Source organism: Carlito syrichta, unplaced genomic scaffold, assembly GCF_000164805.1.
Source record: "Carlito syrichta isolate Samal-C Ts95f unplaced genomic scaffold, Tarsius_syrichta-2.0.1 Scaffold309476, whole genome shotgun sequence".
Taxonomy (NCBI): domain Eukaryota; kingdom Metazoa; phylum Chordata; class Mammalia; order Primates; family Tarsiidae; genus Carlito; species Carlito syrichta.
The window spans coordinates 762,778-783,264 of record NW_007253572.1 but is presented as its reverse complement, the minus strand read 5'-3'; the positions used below and the strand labels follow the sequence as shown (position 1 = coordinate 783,264).

Here is a 20,487-nt window from a genome sequence, read left to right as displayed (position 1 = left end):
TTGCCCAGGCGGGTCTCGAACCCGTGGGCTCAGGCAATCCACTCACCTAAGCCTCCCAAATGCGCGGGATTGCAGGCTGAGCTACCTAGCCTGGCTATTCTTTTATTTTTTAAAGTTCTGTGTTCAAATGTCATCAGAGAGCTCTTCACTGACCATCTTTTTTTAGATTAGAAAATATAGTTTATTTAGAAAATAAATGAGAGAGAGAGAAAGAGGAGGTTCACCTCCCCAAGATAGGGGAGGGGACCAAAGCCAGGAAGCATGTCGACAGCTGTAGCTCAAAAGAGCACAGGGATGGTCTGACAATGACTGACCATCTTATTTTAAATAGTAACATATTTACCCCTCCTTTATTTTTTATAGCTTTTTTGAAGTGTAATTATATACTACAGAATTTACCCATTGTATACATAGAATTCAGTGATTTTTAGTAAATGCATAAAGTTGTAAAGTTATTACCTCAATCCAGTTTTAGAACACTTTTATCACTCCTAAAGTTTCCTTGTACTAATTTGCTGTCAGTCCTCACTCCAAGCCCCAACCAACTGATCTAGTTTCTGACTCTATAGATTTGCATTTCCTGAACATTTCATGTAAATGGAATTATACCTGATGCCATCTTTTTACATCTGGTTTCTTTCTACACTCTGCTTTTTGAGGTTCATCCATGTTGTAATATGAATGTTGTAGTGTGTATCTTGTAGTTTGTTCCTTTTTTTTCTTGCTGAATACTCTTCCAGGCTATAGCACATTTTGTTTATCCATTAACTAAGTGATGAACATTTGGACTTAAGTTTATAGATTTTGGTTGTCACGAATAATGCTGCTATAAACAACCATGTATGATAAGTCTCTGTGTGGACCTATGTTATAATTTCTTTTGAGTGAATTTTAGGAGGAGATCAGGAAGTTACAGAAGTGTTTTATTTAAGAGATAGTGTCTCGGCCGAGTGCGGTGGCTCAAACCTGTAATTCTAGCTTTGGGAGGTGAGAGGATTACCTGAGCCCATGAGTTCAAGACCAGCCTGGGCAATTTGGAGAAACCTTATCTCTACAATAAATAAAAAAATTAGCCAGGTGTTATAGTGCGTGCCTGTAGTTCTGGCTACTTGGAAGGCTGGGGCGGAAGGATCACCTGAGCCCAGCAGGTTGATGCTGGTGTGGCCATGAGCATGCTACTGTACTTCAGCCTGGGCAACAGGGTGGGACTCTGACTCAAAAAAAAAAAAAAAAAGAGATAGTGTCTCGCTATGTTGCTCAGGCTGGCCTTGAACTCCTGGGTTCCAGTGATCCTCCTACCTTAGCTTCCTAAATTGCTGGGACTACAGGCATGCACCACTGCACCTGGCTAGGAAATTGCAGGGCTTTAGTTTCCTGAAGATGTGATGTTAATTCATTTTGCTAAAATGTAGTAAGGATGGCAGCAGGGGTTTTGAGGCAGGAAATAATGATTTGGCTTAATATTCTACAGGGAGTGGGAAGGAGAACTGACCAAGGGTAGGTAAAAGGAATGTTGAGTAACATAGAGGTTCCTGCTGAAATTGAGGATTACTGAATCTGTGTGGTTGTGAGATTTTCTTAGAAGTGCTCAGGCTGCCTGGTAGAAGTAGCAGAGAAGAGAGTTTGGTCAGAAAGAGGGTGTGAAGGCTAGAAGCAAAGGAGGTGGTGACCAGAGTATGATATTGTGATTAAGGTTCTGATAAGGTGCAGTTTTGTGAATTTCCCATATGAACAGTTATATAACTGAGGCTTTTATTACAGCATGTAGTCATAGGATAGAAAGTCAGGTAAATATCCAGAGCAAAAATGAGGCACACAGTGGGGAAATGACCACATGTCAGTTGTAAAGTATATCAGTTGTGGGCCAGTCAGGAGACAGAAAACTATATTAGTTACTTGAACAAGGAAATTCAAAGAATCTTTAATTAGTAAAAAATGACAGCTGGGTACAGTGGCCTATAATCCTAGCACTTTGGGAGGCCAAGGTGGGGGATTGGTTGAGCCCAGGAGTTCAAGACCAGCCTGGGCTACATAGTGAGACCTTGTCTCTACCAAAAAATTAGGTGGGCATGATAGTGTGCATAGTCCCAGCTACTCAGGAGGCTAAGGTGGGCATGATAGTGTGCATAGTCCCAGCTACTCAGGAGGCTAAGGATTGCCTAATCACAGAATGTCGAGGCTGCAGTGAGCCATGATCATGCCACTACACTATAGCCCTGCCAACAGAATTAGAGCCTGACTTCAACAACAACAATAACAACAAAAAATGACTAACTACTAAAAGGGTTTTAAGAAGACTCTAAGACAGGAGTTGGCATGCTATAGCTCACATACCATATTTGGCCTTGTTTATATAAATCATTTTATTGGACCACAGCCACAGTCATTCACTTATGTATTTATTGTCTGTGTCTGTTTTATGCCTTAATGGCAGAGTTGAATTGGAGCAGAGATTGTATGGCCCACAAAGCCTAAAATCTTTACTAACTGGCCTTTTAAAGAAAAAGTTTGGCAGCTGTGCTCTAAGGAGGTCCAGAAGTAACAGGTGCAAAAAACAGCTGTTGCTTCTAGGCCGAGGTAAAAAGGACAGTGAAGAGCTCTAAGGACTAAAGATCAGGCCTCTCCCCAACGTCAGACTGAATTCTAGCCTCTTAGAGGAGGGTATGACTATCACAGGAACATATAAACTTCCCCTCTGGCAGAGAAACTTGCTGGAGAACGTGAACCACAGCTGTCAGGTCAGAGAACATGGCCTGTGTGTGTAACTGGAGCTAGTCTTTGAGGACCACTGAGTTCTTACATTTATTTATTTATTTTTCTGTTTAAAAAGAGGTCTAGAACCCAGATGGAAAATGTCTTCCTAATGCTCTTGTCATGGAGTGTCCTCCTGTGTGTTCTGTTGACAATACCTACCATTGTGCCATCTGGCAAAGATAAATATACGGTCTAACTCTGGTGTCACAAAGTAGAGCAAAGGAAGGGTGGATTTGAAGCTGATAACAAGAAATTGACAGCTAGCAGGTAAAGAATGATGTCAAATAGAGTAAGAGAATGACATGAGCCTCAAAACTGGAAGGGTTTTTGCATGAAGGTAGAGAAAAAGGAAGCAGAAATATAAGTCAAGTAAGCAGAAATGGAGAGGTAGAAAACAGACCTCTAGGCCCCGAGTAATTGAGTGTTTGAGAAAATTAGGTGGTTTCATTTAAGCTTGAAGGTGGAGGGAACATTCTGTTTCTGGTAGCCAACCCTCAAGGGTGGAAAAATTTAAATTTTTAAGGGATGTTGTAGTACAGAGTTTCAGCCCATTCTAATAGTACTTGGCGTAAAAGTTCAGAATGAATGTTTTATGAGTCAATTCATTATATAAGAATGTTTCTTGATGAGATATATACTTCTAATTAAGAGTCAGGTAAGTAATTTTACAGTGTATTTGTACATGCATACGTTTGGATTATGATGAAATAACTGTGATGAAATGGTACAGAAGAATTGTCCTCAAGGAAGTTTTTTGATCAGACAAAACATCTTGAGTAATGATTGTGTAGATGCAAATGATGATTAAAAGTTAGGTGTTGACCAACCTCTGAAGAACTTAGTTTTGCAGGAAGAAGAGGAGGATTGTTTTCAATATGGAATTTATTCCAAAATGAGAATAAGAAAGATAACTCAAGCTTTAATAATTTGTTACTAATTTATTGTTTCTATTTCTGGTTTTAATATGAAATTAATGACATTTGCATATTAATAACTATGTCAGGCAAATGAAAGTTAACCAGGCCTTGCTTTTTCGTACTTGAAAGTAAACTATACAATTGAAAACTTATCTTGTGTCTTTTCTTTTTCCTCACAAAAAGAGTAGAGGATATCTGTTAGGCACATCTAAAATATCTAGTTTCTGACTTCATCTCTGAAATAGGTCCTTTAAATTTCACACATACTTACATTTATTTTGCTTTTTATTTTTAAAGAACCAGCACCGAGCAGTAGACCAAGTAATTAAAGCTGTAAGAAAAATCTGTAGTGCTTTAGATGGCGTGGAGACTCTTGCCATTACAGAATCAGCAAAGAAGCTAAAGAGAGCAGTTAATCTTCCAAGGAGTAAAACTGCTGACGTGAGTATTTTTAATGACTAGCATTTTATTACATGCAAATATGTACTTGAGTGAGCATCTGTCACTTAATGTGGGAGATTTTTGCCTTCTGCTGGACAAACTTTGGCTTTTACTTTTGAGTGATTCAGTCACTGATTTGGTTAGGTGGGGATACCTTGGTAAGGAGATGGTCTACCTTGGAAGAGCTGATATTGAATAGATAAATGCCACACTATGAACTCTTTGGCATTTGCATATGGATGATTATATCAGACAAAGTGAACATTAAGCAGGCCTTGCTTTTTCCTACTTCAAAGTAAACTATACAATTGAAAAGCAGTCTTGTGTAACTTTGATGTGTAGAGGATGATGGCTGGCATAAATGAGTTGGTTGGGTATTTAAAGGTAGATACTGAGTTTGGAGGACCTGAGGATAACAGCTATCACTTCTCCCTCTCAATGGAAATGTCCTGGTTGCCAATGGGGGAAGTTCTCTTGTGTGCTCCTCCATGTTAAAAAGACCAAGAGGCCTCCGCAGTAGTGACTTATCATCTCAGAAACAGTCAGGTTAGGAGCCTTCTCTCCCTCATGGTATTTCTGTGGGTATTTAATTAACTGTTCATAGGGATGTATATATATTTTATTGGAAGGATAAAAGAAGCAGTAGATCTCACACACCCATGATAAATTTGAAGGACAGAAAAGTTACGTTGTGGTATGCCTCTTGACGTCTAGGAGGTGACTGGCCATTCATTCTCAGAGATCCTATTCATATGATATATAGAGATTTGGGTTTCTTTTTTTCTTCTTATGTGCTGCTTTTTAGAAGTTAAAATGTATATATATGAAGTTTCTTGAAGGTGATCAACTACCATGTCCTAATGTTGCCTGAGACTTCTATTTTACCCATTTGCCTAGATAAAGGAAAGGTGTGGGGGCTTGATTTAGAGAATTACTAGAACTTTTTTTGAGTCACCAAATGGGTAAAGAGTACTAGATTTTTTCCTCCAAGTGTATTTTTACCATGTTATTGTAGAGCAACTAATGGAAAATAAAATATTGTACTTATCACATCTGGTTTCAAATTAATACTGATTACTTAATTGGCTTAACAAGGAAGATTTTGTTGTGTTTCTATGGCATTTTTCAATAATTTTCAGTTACTCTTATCTTCTAGATGCTAAAAAGTCATCTGTTTACTCGGTTTGGGGTTTTTCCCTTTTTTGCATTCTTTATTTATTATTTTATTAACTCTGCAGGCACTTTTTGGGAGAGTTCCCCTGGGACAGCTTACTTTCTTTTTTTTGTTTTTTGTTTTTATTTTGTTTTTTTGAGTTGGAGTCTCACTCTGTCACCCAGACTGGAGTGCAGTGGCCACTCCCGGCCACCGCAGCCTCGACCTGCTGGGCTCCGGCGATCCTTCCGCCTCAGCCTTCCGAGTAGCCAGAATTACAGGTGCGTGCTACCACGCCTGGCTGATTTTTGATTTATTGTAGAGATGAGGTCTCTCACCAAGTTGCCTAGGCGGGTCTCGAACCCACGGGTTCAGGCAATCCACTCGCCTCGGCCTCCCAAAGGCGTGGGATTACAGACTGAGCCACCAAGTCCGGCTTCTTTTTTTTTTTTTTGAGTTGGAGTCTCACTCTGTCACTCAGGCTGGAGGGCAACGGGACGCTCCCAGCCACCGCAGCCTTGACCTGCTGGACTCAGTTGATCCTTCCGCCTCAGCCTTCCGAGTAGGTGGAACTACAGGCATGCGCCACCATGCCTGGCTAATTTTTTGATTTATTGTAGAGATAAGGTCTCGCCAAGTTGCCCAGGCTGGTCTTGAACCCATGGACTCAGGCAATCCTCTCACCTCGGCCTCCCAAAGTGCTGGGATTATAGGCATGAACCACTACACCCGGCCTGACAGCTTTCTTTGACATAGCATTTAATTGAGGACAAAGGCAAACATTTTATGTTATATCATGGGTAATTTTCCAACTTGTATGTGCAGGTGACTTCACTGTCAGGAGAAGGAGACACTAGCAAGAGTTCAACTAGAGGTATGTGTGTACATTCTTTAAATATTAGCAATAATATTGCTTTTTCAGAGATTATATTAGCATTTTATTTAAATCTAGGCTCAATGAATCCTGAAAATCCTGTTCAAGTAAGCATGGACCAGTTAACAGCAGCAGTTTATGATCTTCTCAAACTCCATGCAAATTCTGGTAGGAGTTCTACAGACTGTGCCCAGAGCAGTAGCAGGAATATCAAGGAAGCATGGACTACAACCGAACAGCTCCAGTTTACTATTTTTGCTGCACATGGCATTTCAAGTAACTGGGTATCAAAGTAAGTGAAGTGTAAAAGAAAATATACACAACCTTATCTAGAAGCTAGTCTAATCTCTTTCTTTTTTTTTTTTTTGAGTTGGAGTCTTACTCTGTCACCCAGACTGGAGTGCAGTGGCACGCTCCTGGCCACCACAGCCTCGACCTGCTGGGCTCCGGCGATCCTTCCGCCTCAGCCTTCCAGGTAGCTGGAATTACAGGTGCACGCTACCACATCCTGATAATTTTTGATTTATTGTAGAGAGGAGGTCTTGCTAAATTGCCCAGGCGGGTCTCGAACCCGCAGGCTCAGGCAATCCACTCACCTTAGCCTCCCAAAGTGCTGGGATTACAGGCTGAGCCACCAAGCCCAGTTTAGTCTAATCTCTTTAAATGTCAGCAGTCACTGTTACCTTGGTATTCACATGGGAGATACAAGAATCAACAGATATCTTTGTGAATTACAGATATTTGAAGCTATTTCAGTTAAAAAATACAACTCTTACATGCAGAAAAGGAAAGAAAATATATGTCGAAACCTACCAGAGCAAATGTTAATATATTGGTCAGTTTAAGATGGCTTTTCTTTCTGCCTTTCCTTTAAAACCAGAGTAATTTGAAACAAAGTATAATGGGGGTACATTTCAGAACATTTTCTTTCCTCTTTAGTAGTTTACAATGTACTGATTGCTAAGATTTGAAGTCTACAAGAACATATTTTTTTTCTACTGGATTTTTAATGTGGGCTTTCCCACTTTGGTTTTTTGTTTGTTTGTTTTTTGTCACTGCCATTCAGACATTAAGTATATTTTTGCAAATATTAATTTATTTGAAAATAAGTAATATTAACTAAAAATCAGAAATGATCTTTTTAGTGAAATAGTGTCATACATAATAGCTTAATGTTATGAAATAGAGCCTAGTGAAGAAATACTGAACATAGTAATCCCAGCACTTTGGGAGGCAGAAGTGAGAGGATTTCCTGAGCCCAGGGGTTCAAGACCAGCCTGGGCAACTTGACGAGACCTTGCCTCCACAATAGATAAAAAATTAGCCAGGTGTGGTGGTACACACCTGTAGCTCCAGCTACTTGGGAGGCAGAGGTAGAAGGACCCCATGAGCCTGTCAGGTTGAGACTGTGGTAGCTGTGAATCTGCCATTTGCCCTCTAGCCTAGACAACAGAGTGAGACTCTGACTCAAAAACAAAGAATGAAAAGAAAAGAAATACTGAACATAAATTCTGCTTCAGTTAAGCTTTAGAATAAAACATAATAAGAAAATAATGTATTTCAATTTATTCAGTAAATAGTTACTGAGCATCTTTTATGGGCAGTGTTCTTATTACTGAGTATTCAGCAGGACAAGGTAGGAGGAAACCTCTGCCTTGCTTGAACTTACATTTACTTGGGTATGCTGGTGTCTGGAGATATTTCATTTTTAGAAATAGTTACAGGGAGCTGGGCATGGTGGCTCATGCCTGTAATCCCAGAGGCAGGAGGATTGCCTGAGCCTGCGGGTTCAAGACCAGCCTGGGCAACATGATGAGACCTCATCTCTACAATAAATCAAAAATTAGCTGGGCATGGTAGCGCATGTATGTAGTTCCAGCTACTTAGAAGGCTGAGATGGAAGGATCGCCTGAGCCCAGCAAGTGGAGGCTGCAGTGGCCGTTAATGTGCTACTGCACTCCAGCCTGGATGACAGAGTGAGACTCTGATTCAAAGAAAAAGAGAAAAGAAGTAGTTACAGGGATAATATCCTCCACATCCTCCATACACACTCACATTTGTACGTACACATAAACACACACACAAATAGTTTTAGGGACATTGGTGAAAACAAATATTCAGTAGAAGACAATACAGAAAACATTGATAATTAAAATGGAAAGAAGGACTGGGTGCAGTGGCTCATACCTGTAATTTCAGCACTTTGGGGGCTGAGATGGAAGAATAGCATGAGGACAGGCCTTCAAGACCAGCCTGGGCAACACAGTGAAACCCTTGTCTCTACAAAAAAATCAAAAATTTAGCTGAGTCTGGAGGCGTGTAACTGTATACCCAGCTACTCAGGAGGCTGAGGCAGAAGGATCGCTTGAGCCCAGGAGGTCGAGGCTACTGTGATCTGTGATTGTGCAGCTACACTCCAACCTGGGTGACAGAGTGAGACTGACTCAAAGGAAAGAAAGTTATTAAATAGTGGCAAATGGAATGAAATTGAGAAAAATAATCACATAGCTTAAGAGTATTTCATGGACCATTGAAATTTGATTTGGAATGCATTTAGAATGACAAATAGATTATATATATGAACAAAGAGATTAACATGTAAACTTAGCAGTAAGTTAGAATATGAGCAGAATAGTGTTATTGAACCCAAGACACTTGCCTTACCAGATTACCTGACTGTATCTAAGCAGCTCTATACTTGGTGGCAATTAGTGGCTGAGTCATTCCAGTCTTGAGAGAATACAGTAGCATCTGTCCCCGTGGATAGAAGCTTCACAGTATACTAGGAAGACTGGCTCACTGCAAGTCAGACCCAGGCCTAGCTAACTCTATTTCAGTCGCTTGGCAAAGGAAAATGGCACCTAGAGAAGGTACAGTTTGTACTCTTTCTTCCTAGATTTTACCTAGAAATGAATACATACATTTTTCAGTGTCATTCAACTAAAATTTAAAGCTAATAACTAACTGAGCACAAAATTGAAATTACTTCTCCAGCTGGTCATTATGGTGCTGCTTGAAACTGTCACCTAGGGATGTAATCCCCTTTGCTATACCTGTTCTCTGTTTTCATAGAATTTGCAGTGGTTAAATTTCAGATAGGTTTCTAAAGTTCAAATGAATGGCGACCATATAATTTTAGATGGTAGTGACTTTGAGGGGAAGAACTCATAATGTGTTTGTGTTAGTTAGCTACTTTGTATTATCAAAATAGAAATCAGATTAAAATCTTTGTTTTCTCAGTTATGAAAAATACTACTTGATATGCTCCCTGTCTCACAATGGAAAGGATCTTTTTAAACCTATTCAATCAAAGAAGGTTGGCACTTATAAGAATTTCTTCTATCTTATTAAATGGGATGAGCTGTAAGTAAAATTTCTGGCTTATTTTTTCAATGTGCCCTGTTATTTTTCTTCCAATGTATGCAACCTAGCTTTAATTTTTATTACCATTCTTGTTGAAATTTACTTACTTCTTACTAATGTCTTAAGGTCTCATCTAGATATGATTCTATAAAACAGACTGAAATTCTCATTAAAAAACAAAAAATCTGAAATACCCTTTTAAACTTACATATTATTAAATGCAAAGACACGTCATTAGTTCTTTTTATACTTTGTCAAGTTAAAGATATACATTTAATTCTAGAAAGATGGTGTCTTATAACATAGCTTTAATATTTATTCTGTGGCACTATATAATATTCTGTCTCTTGATTAACAGATAAAAAAGTTATCTTAAACTCATGTATGAGATGATATGTTCTATGTTAATATCTTTTAAAATAGTTTTTAAACTAAGGGGACTCAATTATTTAGGCAGATGATCAGCTACAGAACTTTATTACTATTCCACATTTATTAAATGTTTTCCTATTTTTCTCTTTTACTATTTTTTTAAATTATAAAATAATGCATGTCTGTGAAAGCAATCAAATTATAGAAAAATACATATAAGGTAAAAAGTATCATCCTTTTACTCAGCGTGACCATTGTTGATCTCATGCATTCTTTCAGACTTAAAAAAATGCATTTATAAACGTATGTCTGTTTGTGTATATTGGTGCTTACTTACATCTCCAAATAGAAATGCTCATAAACATTCATCTAGTTTCTCCAAAAGGAAATAAAAATGACTACTATTATTTTGCCTGGAAGTTGATACTACAAGTCTCAAGTAAAGGTGCTTCCAAGTTTTTAAAGAAATAAATGCTATATTTTGACATTTTATTCTGTTAATACAGTTTGTTTATTGAAGATTTTTAACAGCACAAGTTAGCCAAACTTGCTATTTAGCTAAAAATTACTTAGGATTAAAGATGTTTTGATAAGTCAAATAAAATACCTAAAATTATCAGTCTCATTAAAGGGTTAAATTGTACATTAAATCTAATTTGTTCTTTCTATTAATGTATTTTTTCCTCCATAGAATCATTTTTCCCATCCAGATATCACAGTTGCCATTAGAGTCACTTCTTCACCTTACTCTTTTTGGAATATTAAATCAGAGCAGTGGAAGTTCCCCTGATTCTAATAAGCAGAGAAAGGGACCAGAAGCTTTGGGCAAAGTTTCTTTACCTCTTTTTGACTTTAAACGGTAAGTGTTACTGAATCGTAACGGCGAATTACTGTGGACACAGGTGTGCATCAGATTGACTGGATGCCAAGGGGCTAGGGGAAGGATGAGTGACACACATGAGCAAATGAGCTACCTCAGTTTTTCCAGTATGATGAAAGCTGGTCAGTTCAGAGACACAGATAAGAAGAAATCAAAGTTATTCTGTTGCAGTCATATCAAAATAGGTATGCAGAGAATTGTTGACCACTCCCTCTTTCATGGAGAAAAGCAGCAGCCAATGACTCTGTCATTTATATAAAGTACTATATTATTGACATAATACCGTGGTCTTGTAAGTTCCCTTGTTACTAATACGACAACTCCATTTTTCCTTTTTTTCATTCCTTTCCTACTCTTTAATTTTCCCTTACTAAGGTAAAGGTAGAGAGAATTCTTTACCTTACTAATCTATTCCTTACTGCCACAAGCTGGTGGTCTTTAATCTCTAAAGGTCCCACATGTGTGTAAAACCTATGGAGGGATTTGTTCCCTTATCCTTAGGGGTAAAGGAATTCCTTTTGAGCTTTGTGTCTGTGAATAGCTATGGGAATAGTATCATCTATCTGGCCTTTCAGCTGAATATTGTAATGATGGTCTAAGGACTAGTACTTTTTTTTTTTGAGTTGGAGTCTCACTCTGTCGCCCAGACTGGAGTGCAGTGGCCGCTCCCGGCCACCGCAGCCTCGACCTGCTGGGCTCCGGCGATCCTTCCGCCTCAGCCTTCTGAGTAGCCAGAATTACAAGCGCACGCTACCACCCCCAGCTGATTTTTTGATTTATTGTAGAGATTAGGTCTCGCTGCCCAGGCGGGTCTCAAACCTGCAGGCTCAGGCAATCCACTCACCTCAGCCTCCCAAAGGCGCGGGATTACAGGCTGAGCCACCGAGCCCGGCTGGACTAGTACATTTCATGAGATGATTAAGGGTGTTCCTAAAGGAAACAAAACAAAAAACCAAATTGGGCCAGGCACAATGGCTCACGCCTATAGTCCCAGCAAGCTTTGGGAGGCAGAAGCTGAGAGGACTTCCTGAGCCCACGGGTTCAAGATCAGCCTGGGCAACATGGCAAGACCTCATCTCTAGAATAAATCAAAAAAATTAGCCAGGCATGGTGGCATGTGGTTTTTGCTACTTGGAAGACTGAGGTGGAAGGATCGCCTGAACCCAACAGATTGAGACTACAATGACTGTGAGTGTGCCACTGCAGTGCAGCCTGGGCAACAGAGTGGGATTCCAACTCAAAAAATAAAAATAAAAAATAAACAAAAAAACCAAATGGAAAAAACTTGGATATGTTATATTCAGCACATGGGAACATTCTGGAGACAGATAATGCACATACTGAAGCATCTCTAAAAGTTATGTAGTCAAGAAGCCTATTTAACCGTGTTTAACAAAAACATATAGTACTTACACTGTTCTAAGTATTAGTCTGAGTGCTCTTCACATGTATTTCTCACAGCTGCTCTGTGAAGTAGGTGTTATGATCTCCTTTTACAGAGGGAGAAATCAGAGTACAGCAGTTGAGTGACTTTCCCCAGGGCACTTAGCTAATAAGTGGTGGGATTGGGATTTGAACCTGGCAGTCGGCTATAGGCTCTATATTCTTACCTATTATCCTATATTGACAGTCTCAAACTTATTTGATACCATGGCACTTTCTTGTTGTTCTAGAATCTCTTTTGAAACCAAAGAATGTTTTTTTTCAATATATCTTTTGAAAAAAGAGAGAGGGAAGATGTATAGGTTTAAACAAGAGTTGGCAAACTTTTTCTGTAAAGGGTGCCAGATAGGAGTAATTTAGGCCTTGCAGACCATATAGACTCTGTCACAAATGCAGAAGCAGTCATAGACAATACATAAACAAATGATGACATGGCTGTGACGAATAAAAGTTTGTTTACAAAACCAGGTGGCAGGTTGAAGTTTACTCTGAATTAAAAGATGCTTATCTCCCACAAAACCATAATAAAAAATATTGATTAATTAAAAAAAAGATGCTTATCTTTTAAGATCAACCAAATGCACTTATCAGACCTTGCTTGCTAGGATCCTGTTTCAAACAAACTGTTTAAAAAAAAAAAAGTCATCTATGAGACAGGGAAATTTGAATACTGATTAGATATTTTATTATCTTAAGTACTCATTCATAATTTTAGGAGAGATAATGGTATTATACTCATTTTAAAAGGAAACACTGTTCATTATTTAGAGATATATTACAATATTTATAGATGACATAATATCAGACTTTGCCTTATAACAATCTGGTTGAGGATGATGGTGGTTCTCAGAAATGACAGATTATAATGTATCAAAGATTCAAAATCTGTTTATGTGTAAAGAGAAAATATGAAAACTGGAGTGTAGTTATGGGAAGGGTATTTGCTGTTTGAATAAAGAAAGATTTGGCCGGGTACAGTGTCTCACGCCTACCATCCCAGCATTTTGGGAGGCCAAGGTGAGTGGATTGCCTGAGACCAGGGGTTCAAGACCAGCCTGGCCAACTTGGTAAGAACTCATCTCTACAATAAAAATCAAAAAATTAGCCAGGCATGGTGGCGTGTGCCTGTAGTTCCAGCTACTTGGAAGGCTAAGGTGGAAGGATCGCCAGAGCCTAGCAGGTCGAGACTGCAGTGGCTATGAGCGTGCCACTGCACTCCAGCCTGAGTGACAGTGAGACTCCGACTAAAAAAAATGAAAGATTTGATGAAGTTTATAGTTTCCTGCTTTTATATATCTTGTTATTTTTCAGAAATTTCTTCTGTGTAAAGATATATCAAACTGTGAATGTGTTTTAATTAAGCAGACCATAAATTGGTAGTTTAGGGCAAGGGCCAGCATACCCAAGCCCACTGCCTGATTTTTATAAATACAATTTGTTAGAACATAACATGCGTGTTTACTTTTGTAATGTTCATATTTACTTTGCACTTTAACAGCAGAGTTGAGTCTTTGCAACAGAAACAGTATGGTCAACAAAGCCCAAAATATTTATTATTTGGCTCTTTATGTAAAAAGTTTGCTGACCCCTTCTGATATGTTCTTAATGTTCTTCTTGTGTTATTCTTTTTATTTAGTGGATAGAATACTGATGTTTCAAATTCATTACTGTGTGTTGTAAATGTTGAAATAAATTTTAAAATGAAAGTCACAGTATTCTTTTTATGTTCATGAAGGTTTTTAACATGTGGAACTAAACTTCTATATCTTTGGACGTCATCACATACAAATTCAATTCTTGGAACAGTTCCCAAAAAAGGATATGTCATGGAAAGGATAGTACTACAGGTAAGGGTACTTCTTCACGTGTTGCGAGGGTAAAATTTAAATTTCTTTATGAAAAGTGTGGAGGGGAGCTGGGCACGGTAGATCACATCTGTAATCCTAGCACTTTGAGAGACCATAGCAGGATGTTTGCTTGAGGCTGGGAGTTCACGACCAGCCTGGGCAACATAGTGAGACACTGTCTCCACAAAATAAAATAAAAAAATAGCCGACCATGGTCGCATACACTGGGAGTCCCAGCTACTTGAGAGGCTGAGACAGGAGGATTGCTTAAGCAACAAAAAAATGTCATCATGATTTGGATTGTTATTCAAGAAGCCTAATTGATTTTGCTTTAATGTCAGGTTCCATCTTCTATTTTAATATTTCTGAGTAACAGTAAAATATGCACTGTACCCATTCCAAGAAATACATATGTGCTTGGAATATATACTGAGAATTGCTATTGAGAATTATAGTGGTAATCACGTTCAACAAAAGGACAAGAAGCATTACTTTAATATTCAATCTAAATTTACCCTGATGGCTGGAAAAATCATTTTACTTAGAGACAAAGAAGTTAATATGACAAATATATGGGCTATAATGTGATCAGCTTATGTTAAATTTTTAAGGTTGATTTTCCTTCTCCTCCATTTGATGTTATTTATACAACTCCTCAAGTTGACAGAAGCATTATACAGCAGCACAACTTAGAAACACTGGAGAATGACGTAAAAGGGAAACTTCTTGATATTCTTCACAGAGACTCATCACTGGGGTATGCTCTGTTTATTCTGTTTTGCTAAATGTAAAGCTCAAGTTAAGGGCTGATATTAAATGCCCCGTTTTTTAGTTCTTGATTTATTAAGCACTCTTGGTGTGAAAAGTGTTTTATTTAACTTATTTTTAAAATTATACTAAAAGACTATATAATTGCATAAACATTTAGAAATGTGCCAAGTTAAACTTTTTACTTGATCAAAAGATAAACAACAGATTGATAACTATATTTACAATGTATATCAATAGATTAATTTTTTAATCTGTACTAATTTCATATTAATAAGATTAAGACTAACAACTCATTAGTAAAGGAGACAGTGTATGAAAGGCAATTCTTTAGAAAAGAAAGACATTGCTTTTAAATAACTGAAAATATGTTCAACCTTTCAGTAATAAGGAAATGTAAATTAATACAAGATACCATCTCACCCACATCAAAGTAGCAAAAATAAGATACCTCATCAGTAAAAGTTGATAAGAATACAAGAATTCAAAAAATAGGAATTACACTATTGGAACTATAGAAAGCTGCAATCTCTTTGGAAAGCAATGTGGCAAAATCTATAAAAGTTGTAATATATGTATTCTGTGGCCTAGTAATGCCACTTCCAGTTATATGAAACCTTTTTATATTTGCTTATGGAGACAAGAATGTTCATAGCATTATTAATTTGGATTATTGAAAAACTGATTGGAAGCTGGAGACTGGGTGTGGTGGTACTCACCTATAGTCCCAGCTACTTGAGATACTGAGGACAGAAGATCACTGGAACCCAGGAGTATGAGGCTGCAGTGAGCTATGATCATGCCACTGCACTCCAACCTAGGTGACAGAGTGAGACCTGGTCTTTTTTTTTTTTTTTTTTTTTTTTAAAAGAGAGAGACGGGTGGCTCAGCCTGTAACCCCTGCACTTTGGGAGGACGAGGCGAGTGGATTGCCTGAGCCTGTAGGTTCGAGACCAGCCTGGGCAACTTGGCGAGACCTCATCTCTACAATAAATAAAAAATTAGCTGGGTGTGGTAGCATGTATCTATAGTTCCAAATTGATGCTGGGTTGGCCGTGAGTGTGCCACTGCACTCCAGCCTGGGTGACAGAATGAGGGTCCAACTCAAAAAAAAAAAGAAAGAAAAAGAGCTGGGTGTGGTGACTCAAGCCTGTAATCCCAGCACATTGGGAGGCTGAGGTGAGAGAATTGCCTGAGTCTAGGGGTTCGAGACCAACCTGGGCAACTTGGTGAGACCTCGTCTCTACAATAAATCAAAAAATTAACCAGGCATGGTGGTGTGCTCCTGTAGTTCTAGCTACTTGGATGGCTGAGGTAGAAGGATCTCCTGAGCCCCAGCAAGTCAAGGCTGCAGTGGCGGTCAGTATGCCACTGCAGTCTAGCCTTGGCAACAGAGTGAGACTCCGACTCAAAAAAGAATGAAATTATAGCTGTAAGTGCTAATATGTAATGTGTTAAATGAAGAAAATATGAAGCAGAATAGTATATATAGTGTATTGCCATGAACATAAAGGAAGAAAGAAGACCTACACCCATACATATGCTTCTGTATGGATAGACTGTTACACGTATGCTTCTATATGGATAGACTGTTTCTGGAAGAATATACAAGTTTAGGTGGTTGGGGGAGGGGAGTTGGAAGGAGAGAGATTTCACTATGTACCTTTTGCAGTGTTTGAGTTTTTTCAGTACTCCACATGAACTTAATATATGTCAATGCATATATTATATTTTAAAATGGATGAATGGTTAGTAAAATAGCAAAATGTTTCATTCACATAGCCATTTGTCATTAAGCTGAAAACAATTAGAATCTTCAAAGCAAGTTCTTTTAATTTTAGATTTTCCTCAATTGAGGAAAATCGTGTTCTAAAATTTTATAGTAGCATTTGTTTTTTGCATGGCATTTGGTTTTACTGGTATGAAATGGATGAAATCCTCACTGTCTCTTAGGATGGAATCTGATTTCTTTTTTTTGAATTGGAGTCTCACTCTGTCATCCAGGCTGGAGTGCAGTGGTATGCTCATGGCCTCCCCAGCATCGACCTGCTGGGCTCCAGTGATCCTCCCACCTCAACCTTCCAAGTAGCCGGAACTACAGGCGTACACTACCACACCTGGCTAATTTTTTTTCTTTAATTTTTTGTAGAGATGAGGTCTCGCCAAGTTGCCCAGGCTGGTCTTGAACCCGCGGACTTAGATAATCCACTTACCTCGGCCTCTCAAAGTGCTGGGATTACAGGCTGAGCCACCGAGCCCGGCTAGAATCTGATTTCTAGTGCCTTGGCATCTGCTTAGGGTTCAATAAATTTTTATTGTACTGAATTATCCTTCATTTTCATAACTAAGGGTCTTTATCAAAGCAGATGGGAATTCCATCCTTAAATAAGGGTTAATTAGTGGTATTTGCTGTATATTGCATTTTTTTCTATTCCAAAATGGTATTAATGATTCTACCAGGAAGTGACTGTCCCAAATGAATATATTTCTTTGTATGTTTAATCATTGAGATATCATTATGATATCACCAAGAAATAACTTAATTCTATTATATATGCAGACTTTCTAAAGAAGATAAAGCTTTTTTGTGGGAGAAACGTTATTATTGCCTCAAACACCCTAATTGTCTTCCTAAAATATTAGCAAGTGCCCCAAACTGGAAGTGGGTTAATCTTGCCAAAACTTACTCATTGCTTCACCAGTGGCCTCCATTGCACCCACTGACTGCACTGGAACTTCTTGATTCAAAGTAAGTCAAATACCTGTATTTGTTCTGTTTTATTGTCCGTTTTTCCAGTAAGGTATTATGTTGCCAGGAGTATTTCCCTTTCTTTTAATATGAGAGAAATTCAATACAGTATAAATGCACATGAACATCTTTTGCATCGTGGTTATCCGAAAAGCATTTTATGTTATTTAAAACTAACTAAAGAAAGGGTTAGGTTGTAATTTTTGAATAATTTATATTTTTATCATGTGGTCCAAAATAAATTTTCATAAACTTAAGGTATCCAAATTTAATCTGTGTAGTACAGTAAGATTTTCTTCCTAATAAAAGAAGAAACTCATAGCTTTTGAATAAATATTTCAGAATTCTTTATCAGAAACAGATTGAGATTGTGCTTTCAGAAAAATAGCTTCATTAGGAAGAAATCACTGTCTAATCTTGATTTTTGTGGTATTCTTCTAGATTTGCTGATCAGGAAGTGAGGTCCCTAGCTGTGACCTGGATTGAGGCCATTAGTGATGATGAGCTAACAGATCTTCTTCCACAGTTTGTGCAAGTGAGTTGTTACTGTTACCTCCCTTTCACTTTCTTCCGGGTTTTGAGGGGAGCTTGCTGAGGGTTCCCCCTTTTGTTTTGATTAAAAGTAGTTTTGTAGTGTGGGAGCTTTGAGGTGCATTGCATGTGGATTTAGTGTGAATTTTTTTCCACTACTGTCATCTGCCCCAAATGAATACTGTATATAAGCACCTGGATCTTTGGTTGTCAGATTTTTTGAACAAACCAGATTTGAGCTTTTCCTTGATTTTTCTTTACTAGTCACTTAAACATAGCTAATGGATATTATTCCTGAGTCTTTACTTTTGTGCTTGATTCATTAATTGGGCCTAAGCTAATTCGTCTGTTTCATTTTTATAAGTATCATCTTTAATCAGCAAGTGTAATACTTGCTTTATATAGTTTCTCTTTTGATAGTTTTATCTGAACAATTTAGTATGGATTTGACCACTAGTAATTCTTGTTTTCTTTTATATGTAGGCTTTGAAATATGAAATTTACTTGAATAGTTCATTAGTGCAATTCCTTCTGTCCAGGGCATTGGGAAATATCCAGATAGCACACAATTTGTATTGGTAAGATTTAAATTTTATTAATTACCTTATTTCCATTCCTAGAATTAGTAGAGATGACATACTCTAAGTCTAAATGGTATGCCAGGCTACTTACTATGGATAACAGATGTTTTATCTAAGGCATCTATTTTAAAGGAGGTAAAGTTTTATGACTTTAGAAATAGAACCAAAAATAACATAACCCTCTGTTGCAAAATATTTGGCATGGTATAGCTCTCTAATAATGAGTTTCTACTTATTATAGCTTAAAATAGTTCCAGGATATCAAAAATTGAAATGTTAAATTGATTTTTGAGGAAGATTCATCCAGTTCTCAGATGTGGCTAACATAAATGTTTTGCTATATCAGGCTTCTCAAGGATGCCCTGCATGATGCCCAGTTTGGAGCCCGGTATGAACATATTTTGGGTGCTCTTCTCTCAGTAGGAGGGAAGAGACTCAGAGAAGAGCTTTTAAAGCAGACGAAACTAGTACAGCTTCTAGGAGGAGTAGCAGAAAAAGTAAGGCAGGCTAGTGGATCAGCCAGACAAGTAAGTACCCATAAAAGGGAACATTAAGTGTTTTGATGCTAAAGAATCTATGATGCTGACAGATGTTTCTCTTTATTGGTAGACTCCCAATAAAACTCTGTTATCTATGCTGTTTGGGACAGATATATTCAAAGGTTGTTTAAAAATATATATAAAAGCCGGGCTCGGTGGCTCAGCCTGTAATCCCGCGCCTTTGGGAGGCTGAGGTGAGTGGATTGCCTGAGCCCGCGGGTTCGAGACCCGCCTGGGCAGCGAGACCTCATCTCTACAATAAATCAAAAAATCAGCCGGGTGTGGTAGTGCGCGCCTGTAGTTCCGGCTACTTGGAAGGCTGAGGCGGAAGGATCTCTGGAGCCCAGCAGGTCGAGGCTGCAGTGGCCGGGAGCGGCCACTGTACTCCAGTCTGGGAGACGGAGTGAGACTCCAACTCCCAAAAAAAAAAAAATAAAATAAATAAATATATATATATATATATATATATATATATATACTTCACAGCCTAATTCCCATGATTATTCATTCCTTACTGATCAAAATTGTTTTTTTGAATTTCTTTTTTATGATTTTATTATAAAATTTATTTGTAATTGAGAAAGCAACACAAGTATGAGTTGATGCTAATTTTTAAAAAATCCAGTAATGAAGGTGCTTATAGAATAAAAATTAAGACTTTACCATTTTCAATCCACTTTTCTAGTTTCTACCTGTAGGTAACTGTGTTCATAGTTTGTTATGTGATTGTCTGCCATATGTTCCTCTTGGTCATTTTATATGACTTTACACTTAAGTGTATATGCAAATTTTTGGAGGTTTTTTTGTTTTGCTTTTTAAGTGTTACAGAAACATAATTGCATTGTATACACACACATTTGTTTTTATTGAGGGAAAATTCACATACCATAAAATTGACCATTTTAACTATTTTAAAATGTACACTTCAGTGGGTTTTTGTACGTTCATAATACTGTATACTACTATCAGAATATTTTCATCACACCGAGAAGAAAGCATGTACTATTAACCACTCACTCTCCATTTCTCCCTCCTCCCAGCCCATAGTAACTAGTAATCCATTTTTTATCTACATGGATTTGTCTGTTCTAGACACTTAATAGAAACAAAATTATACACTATATGGCCTTCTGTGTCTAGTTTCTTTCATTTAGCATAATATTTTCAGGTTTATACATGTTCTAGCATGCTGAAGTACTTTATAATGGACATTTGGATTGTTTTCTTTTTTTTTTTTTGAGTTGGAGTCTCACTCTGTCGCCCAGACTGGAGTGC

The 20,487-nt window shown here is 37.9% G+C and overlaps 1 protein-coding gene across 2 annotated transcripts in view; it reads left to right on the top strand.

Annotated features, from left to right (window-relative positions):
• The window catches only part of PIK3C2A (phosphatidylinositol-4-phosphate 3-kinase catalytic subunit type 2 alpha), a 114,631-nt gene that overhangs the window by 67,580 nt on the left and 26,564 nt on the right, over window positions 1-20,487 (top strand). For both annotated transcript variants that reach the window (XM_008067326.2, XM_021717222.1), the window contains 11 exons: window positions 3,969-4,112; window positions 6,091-6,139; window positions 6,218-6,431; window positions 9,380-9,502; window positions 10,566-10,733; window positions 13,933-14,044; window positions 14,656-14,801; window positions 17,373-17,561; window positions 18,003-18,096; window positions 18,576-18,670; window positions 19,020-19,200. In XM_008067326.2, the coding sequence (XP_008065517.1) occupies window positions 3,969-4,112; window positions 6,091-6,139; window positions 6,218-6,431; window positions 9,380-9,502; window positions 10,566-10,733; window positions 13,933-14,044; window positions 14,656-14,801; window positions 17,373-17,561; window positions 18,003-18,096; window positions 18,576-18,670; window positions 19,020-19,200 (1,515 nt within the window). The remainder of the gene's footprint in view (window positions 1-3,968; window positions 4,113-6,090; window positions 6,140-6,217; window positions 6,432-9,379; window positions 9,503-10,565; window positions 10,734-13,932; window positions 14,045-14,655; window positions 14,802-17,372; window positions 17,562-18,002; window positions 18,097-18,575; window positions 18,671-19,019; window positions 19,201-20,487) is intronic.